Source organism: Macrosteles quadrilineatus, unplaced genomic scaffold, assembly GCF_028750875.1.
Source record: "Macrosteles quadrilineatus isolate MER2022 unplaced genomic scaffold, UCM_ALF_1.0 Scaffold_2__2_contigs__length_208266976, whole genome shotgun sequence".
NCBI lineage: Eukaryota > Metazoa > Arthropoda > Insecta > Hemiptera > Cicadellidae > Macrosteles > Macrosteles quadrilineatus.
The window spans coordinates 79735927-79743143 of NW_026542595.1; the positions used below are offsets into that span (position 1 = coordinate 79735927).

At 31.8% G+C, this 7217-nt stretch overlaps 1 protein-coding gene across 1 annotated transcript; it reads left to right on the forward strand.

Annotated features, from left to right (window-relative positions):
- The first annotated feature begins 4362 nt into the window (after window positions 1-4362).
- Window positions 4363-6263, forward strand: LOC128984476 (odorant receptor 43a-like). Its single transcript, XM_054403803.1, has 2 exons — window positions 4363-4742; window positions 6068-6263. The coding sequence occupies exons 1-2, from the start codon at window positions 4363-4365 to the stop codon at window positions 6261-6263; spliced, it is 576 nt and encodes a 191-aa protein (XP_054259778.1).
- The last annotated feature ends 954 nt before the right edge of the window (window positions 6264-7217 follow it).

The following is a 7217-nucleotide window of genomic DNA, read 5'->3' on the forward strand; positions in this document are numbered from 1 at the left end:
TTTATTTTCAATATACTTAAAATTTGGTTTAACTTTAAAAAAAATGTTAGTAATAATCTATAAAAGTTAGAATATGACTCACACATTTTAGATCCTTAAGCATGGATATGTAAAAAAACTTGAGGTCACTTAACTACATAAAATTTTTTTAGTACTAAATTTTTTTTATTACAAATGTAACATTTTTACAATAGTAAATATTTTTTCTTAACACAGTTTGCAGGAAATGTACCAACTTAACGGCCAAGTAAAAAACTAAGATATGAGGAGGTCTACTCTGATTCAGAGGAAGAAACTTCTCAACTCGAACTTCTGAAATTTGAAGAAAATAAATCTGATAAAGAGGAGCCTTTATGCAGTTCTAATTTAGAAATTCATGATTGGTGCCTTGTAAATTATGATAATGAACTTTTCCCTAGTGAAATACTGCAAAATCTTATTCAAATCAGTATTAAGTTAGCTGTATGGTAAAAGCTGTGAAATATTGGAAATGGCCTTCAAAACCAGATATTTTGCTATATTCACTTGAGGATAAAAAGTGTAAATTTTCACCACCACATGTGGTAAATGCTCGAGGACATTTTAAATTTGAAAAACTGTTAAAAAGAATTGAGTTTTGCTAAAAGGTTTTCCAACGTATTATTTATTTTAATTTCAGTGTGCAGCACTTTTTAGACTAGTGTTGAATATGACTCAAAGTTAAGCGGTCTATATTTTTTATGAGGTTGTATATAATTCTGACAGCAGGTTTACCTTACTGATTGTAGAAGCTCTAAAGTGTTAACTTGCCCTGATACAAGATATAAACACTGGTGGTGATAAAAAGTACCCAAGGTATTTTATGGTCACATGTTCTACGCAACATTTAAAATGCATGTTAATTCAAATGTTATTATGTTCATTTAACTATAAAGTTAAGTTTAATAAAGATATCAACTTCAGTTCAATGGTCTCTTCATTCCAACTTTCATCAAGCTTATTTTTAAATACCTAAAAACTAGTTTAAGGAACAATCAAGTAGCATTATATCACCTCCGTGAAAAAGTCTCTCACCTCCGTGACAGTGGAAAATTTTAAAACCAAATAACTCGCAAATACTTGGTACACTTTGTAACCATAGTTGCCACTATATTTGTCAGGTATTTTTCCAACAAGTGCATACCAAAAAAAGTGAAACTAAAAAAAAATTTAATACAAAAATGCGACCTCTAAAATTGCAATTTTTTTGTAGAATGACCCACTATTAAAAAAATAACACAAATTTTACGTTGGAAAAATTAACCAAACATAGTTCATAACCTTTTTTAACCTTAAAGAATCAAATAGCACATAAGGTAGTTAAAATGCTTCAGTAAACACAGTTATATCTACATAACCAAAGTTTAATAAGCAATATTTTTCACTAAATTTCAAGTAAAATTTTAAGATATTACAAATTAGCTTTACCTTTATAGAATCAACATCCAATTGTGTTCCCTCCAAACTCAACTATTGCACAACTACTTTTGCTGGTTGGAGAAGATCTGTCAGTTTTTTTTCTGTTGCCAACTGAGGAAAACAAAATTTCTCTCATTTTCTCCAAAGTCACCCTACTGCCCAAAGACACCCGATTTTATTCATGTTCTCTTTAACACCTTAACACCTTTAACACCTATGTCAAAATGCATGTTCTCTTTAACACCTTTCTGCCTCTCAACAACACACACTTTTAATTATCTCCTTTGGTGATGTTTCTGAAATAAGCTTCAAAACCTTTAGCTTGTTGACACATAGATTCATGTTTTTATGAATTACACAAGCAGGTATGCATTATGCAAGTCTTTCACTACTGGTTTGCCAATCTAAAATGGACGTAGCCGACAAAATGTTGCGTAGCTTACTTTTTTATACTTTGTGTTTTCCTTCAGACATTCTTTAAGTAAATATCATTCATGTAACGTCCTTGCTTTTTTATTTTGTCTAGTGATTTTGTCTTTTTTGCCAGGAGATAAGCGGCTGTTTTTGTCTCATTCAAGAAAGTCACAGCCATCTTAACTTTTTTAATCGCCCGGTCAATCATTTTCTGGCTGTAATATCCATAATATTGTTTGATTTGTTTATAATGTCATGCTCTTATAAGCAAATCAGATCAGTCAATAACTTATTCATCTGAATCACTCTATCAATAACTGACCACTCACAAGTCACACTAATTGGTGTTTGGAATTTTTTATTTAACTCTTTCCATGTTTTCAGCAACCTGACGCAAAGAGAAGTTTTCTTACGAATCAAGATTTTTTTTCTCACCTTGTTTAAGTAATTGATCAATAGTTTTTCTACATGTTCTCTGAGTCATTGTATTTTGCTTAACTTGTTTGGTTCTGAACCTCTGCAACCTTTTCTTGTATCTATTTAACCATCTTTGTAATTGCTTATATTTTTTTTTCATAAGCTTTCATTTTTCTTTTAGCACTCTCCCTATTTCTCCTTGCAGTCTTTTCCCCAATGGCTTGAGGTACTTAGTTTGCATTTGGAGAATTATTTGGTATGTTAACCTTAACAAAGTTTTTGGCTTCTGTTGCTTTTCTACAGTTGTTGCTGTGTGTTTTCGCCCAAGTACGCCATGTCTTCTATAGTTTTCTTTTTTCTCTTTCACTTAACTGATTAATACTGCGAGCTTTTCCTACTTCTCTTCGCTTATGCCACACCTATCTCTCTCTTTCATCTTAGCAGCCTCGTGCATTTCTGGGTTGGATTTTAATCTTTCTCTTTCTCTTCTCATACTTAGTTTTTTGTTCTTTCCTCCGTTATATATATCAATATTAGCCGTTTTTCTTGCCAATGTAACTACAAATGTAATTACAATTTAGGAGTTTGGTTTAGCTAAGATGTAGTAGGCCTGATAATAAAAGTTTGGGTAATTTGATTAGATTTAAACATCTACAAATAATCATGTTTTGAAATTCAGCCATTTTTTCATAAGTCTCATCTATTTACTGGGGCTAAAAATTCGTGTATGTGCACTAGGTTTCTTAATAGGCGCCATCAGGAAAGTAAAAGGTTAAATTTGGTTTATTGTTTAAGGTTTAAGGTATCTCTTTCCTTTATAATAAGATTTACTTTTTTTACTAGCCTATTATTTTTGACGCAAGATAAATTAAGTACCAAATTAATTAAATCGTTTTTCAAATTATTTTAGTAGATTAATCATCAAAACACATTTTTTTTAGCATGCAGTTTTAATAATTCAAGCCTTGTTTTATTTACTTGTAGATCTTTCCTCAATAGAATCTATTCTTATAAATTTTAGATTGTAGCAGGTGTAATTTCTAAGTAATGTTTTTGTTGTTATGTGCGGTTAATAGGCGTCTTTAACAGACTAGGTAATTACACCGCCCTATTTAACACTTTTCTTACCAAACATTATGTTTTATTTTTGTCACACTCCCTCTAATGACCTAAAATATAGAAAGGTCAGTTAGTTGTACGACCCAGTTGATGTCACATCGTTAATACCGTAGTGATACTCCCCATCTATTTCAAAGTTGTGTGGCTTTAAGTTTACATTATTGCGGAAATGTACATATTTTGTTGTACAGACTGAAAAGTTTCTAAAAGGTGCCACTTTACACAGCCAGTTTAGGCCTAATACTTACAAGGTTTGTTAACTTTCTTTAAAAATCTACGCGGACCAAAATGCAAAATGATTTTTTGAGAAATTATTTCTCTTTAGTGAATAGTGCTCTCTACATGATTGCAGCATTTCCTGAAAAAAGGTCATTTACGTCGAAATTGAAAACTTTTTTGTACAACAAAGTATGGCCTTTCGTGTTTTTCTCGTTCTGGGTTCCCTTAATGCTAATGACAGTCGCCAAAGCGGTCCAATTTGTTAATCAGCAGAAGTGGGATGAATTTTTGGAAGTGATGCACATGTATTTTTTAGGGACAAATACTTTGTACGTTGTCATTGCAGTGCAGAAAACCGCCATTTACTACAAGACTTGTATGGATATAGTTAGATCACAATTTTTCGCCACAAAGAGGGTGAATATGAGGAAAACTAAGCTGTACGTTGGATTTTTGATCACTTTCGTGGTTTGTTACATTTTCAAAGCAGTTGCTTGTGTTGTTTATCGTGAACTGTCGTTCCAAGTGTGGGTGCCGTTTGTGAACAACGACGAGAAACTTTCAACGCGTGTTTTCACTGTTATTGGTTTCTACCAAATTTTAGCAGCGATTTGCCTTTTTATAGTCAACGGAATCCTCTCACCATTTGTAATCGTTTTAACCAGTGCTGTAGTCAAAGAAATACACTACATCATAGAAAGATTAGATCGCGTAGTTTATAGGTCCGAGGAAACTAAACCCACGAGTTCCTCTGGAATGCAACTATCTGATGTAGAACAAATGTCATTAAAGAGGAAATATCGAAACAGTGTTGAAACAGACACGTCGTCCACTTGCACTACAGAAGAGCAAAGCAGATGTTTTATTCGCAGCATTGTGTCGCACCATTTGATTGTCAAGTCGTTGATACAGAATGTAACCAAGATCCACAAGTATGTGTTTCTGACACAGTTTGTGTTTACAATCAGCCATTCATGTTTCTTAGCGTTCAACGTTTATTACACGAAGAACCACACCAAGATTCTGGTCAAGTACAGTCCCTACCTGCTGCTCTCTTATTACTTGCTGTACATTTTTTGTCACAACGGCCAACGACTCAGTGATGCTTGTGAACGTTTATTCTACGCCTTCTGTTGGTAAATAACTTATAATTAAAGTTTATCATAGAGTAGTACACGTTAACCGCTTGAACCGCAAAGTAGATGACAGATGAATGGGTAAGTGGAAGAACATGATAACAGGCATTTCAAAAATGTTATACTATAAATTTAACTATTATACTATAAATAAACAAACTTCCACGACCGGTAACAAATGTATATTTTGTGATGATTATTTGGCATCGTTTTTAAAATAAAGATTATTTAGTGGTTAATAAAAGGAACATTTAATTTTTAATAGAATTTGATTTTGAATTGTACACCTAAACAAAAGTACTCTGACTTAAATGTTTTATGGTTAATAATCTGACGATAATTCGAGGAGTTATCAAGTTATTTCCCTGTCAAATCCTCAATTTTAAGAAAGAAAACTACTTTACAGAAAAATTTAATTTAATAGAATAAAACGTGAATTAGGCTATATAAAAATGTCATAAAATAAAATTATGTGTTTGATAGTGGCTCTTGGTCCTTATGTGGGTAGTAGCTTTTGGATATACTCAGCTGCTTCTAGTCTCCAAAACCTTTTAAAGATTATTTAGTGGTTAATAAAAGGAACATTTATTTTTTAATAGAATTTGATTTTGAATTGTACACCTAAACAAAAGTACTCTGACTTAAATGTTTTATGGTTAATAACCTGATGATAATTCGAGGAGTTATCAAGTTATTTCCCTGTCAAATCCTCAATTTTAAGAAAGAAAACTACTTTACAGAAAAATTTAATTTAATAGAATAAAACGTGAATTAGGCTATATAAAAATGTCGTAAAATAAAATTATGTGTTTGGCTCTTGGTCCTTATGTGGGTAGTAGCTTTTGGATATACTCAGCTGCTTCTAGTCTCCAAAACCTTTTAGAGTCTGGAGATTTTGGTATTTTTTCTTTAGTGATTGCCTCCAGTTATATATATATATATATATATATATATATATATATATTTAGATATTTATTACGTATTTAGTTATAAAATAAAGCACCTATGCCTATTTTTAACACCGTACTTTAAAAAATAAGATTTTAGGACGAATAAACGAGTAAAATTTGATTTAAAAGAGTAAAATTGTTTTATCAAGAAGTTATAATAAATTTATTCGGGCTAAATTTGTGTAGGCCTACATTTTACAGTGTGCAGTCATTGTTTAAAAGTTGCAGCCTATTCTTACCGTCACATTTTTTGTAAATTCAAGTTTCTTAGATCAGTTGTTAGTAGTGTTCAGGTCTGACATGTTTCATATTTTTCGCCTGATTGTTGTTTATTATCCTGTAGTGTACATTACTTATACTTGTGTTCTGATACAGGTGTCCATGGTACGATTTCCCACTCAGTTATCGCAAGTCACTGTTGATTGCCATGAGTGCTAACCTACAACCCACCGCGTTGACTGGTGGTGGACTGTTCAAAGCAACACTTGCTACATTTGTGCATGGTCTACAGCAATCCGTGTCTTATACTCTTCTCTTGAACCAAGTGGCTCCAGAAAATAACTCACTCTAATTAACCTTGATCAACAGATATCCATTTTTTCACAAAGAGTGTGTATTGAAATTGTAAATAATTGTTAATTGTTCGTTTTTGCATCAGTAGGCTTATGTTTACACATAGTCTAAATAATCATTTTACTATTGTAATAAATAAAAAAAAAGTATGTTTCACGTTCACAATTATTCCCATTTGTTATTATTCTTTGGAGTGTTATGTGTATTAAATTAATAATATGTTTTCTTTGTTACTTTACTAACTTTTAAGAATAAGAATACAAACATTTGAAACTAATTCCGTGAATATAACACAGTATCTATTTCTGATTATGATTCCAAAATATCCAGGAGGAAGGAATATTTATGTAGTCTTTATAGAAATAGAAATATGCCAAACATTTCATGAACATGACTCCACAATGACAATAACTGTCTATAATAAAGATATTTTTTCGATTGTGTCAATTATGGATAATATCTACAGAAAATGTATTAATCTCTGCCAATCAACCATTAATAATTTATGATTCGCTTATCGACACCTTTTGGCAAGGATCTGCATTGGTGAAATTATCTAGTTTTAATTTAAGTTTCTTTAACGTTATATTTTCTCGATTTAAGCATGAGGATTGGGCTTTGAAGATGTATTACAACACAATATTTATAATGCCTCTTATTCTCTTCGTTCTTATAAATAGACGCAATATATTGGTCAAAATGAAGAAACCAAGTATTCAAATAGGCCCTATGCAAGGTTATGAAACCTATTTAACCACCAAAACAACCATCTATGAGAGCTGATCCTACAGAAGCAAAACATTTAACAACACGTATTGCTATAATACAAAACGTAGTATAATTTTCTCTCCTGTGGAAAATATAAGGTACTAAGGTGGGTCCCATGTCACTGAGGAATATGAAAGTCTGATATTTGCATTGATGTACTCGGCCCTTTTGTACGAAAACGAAG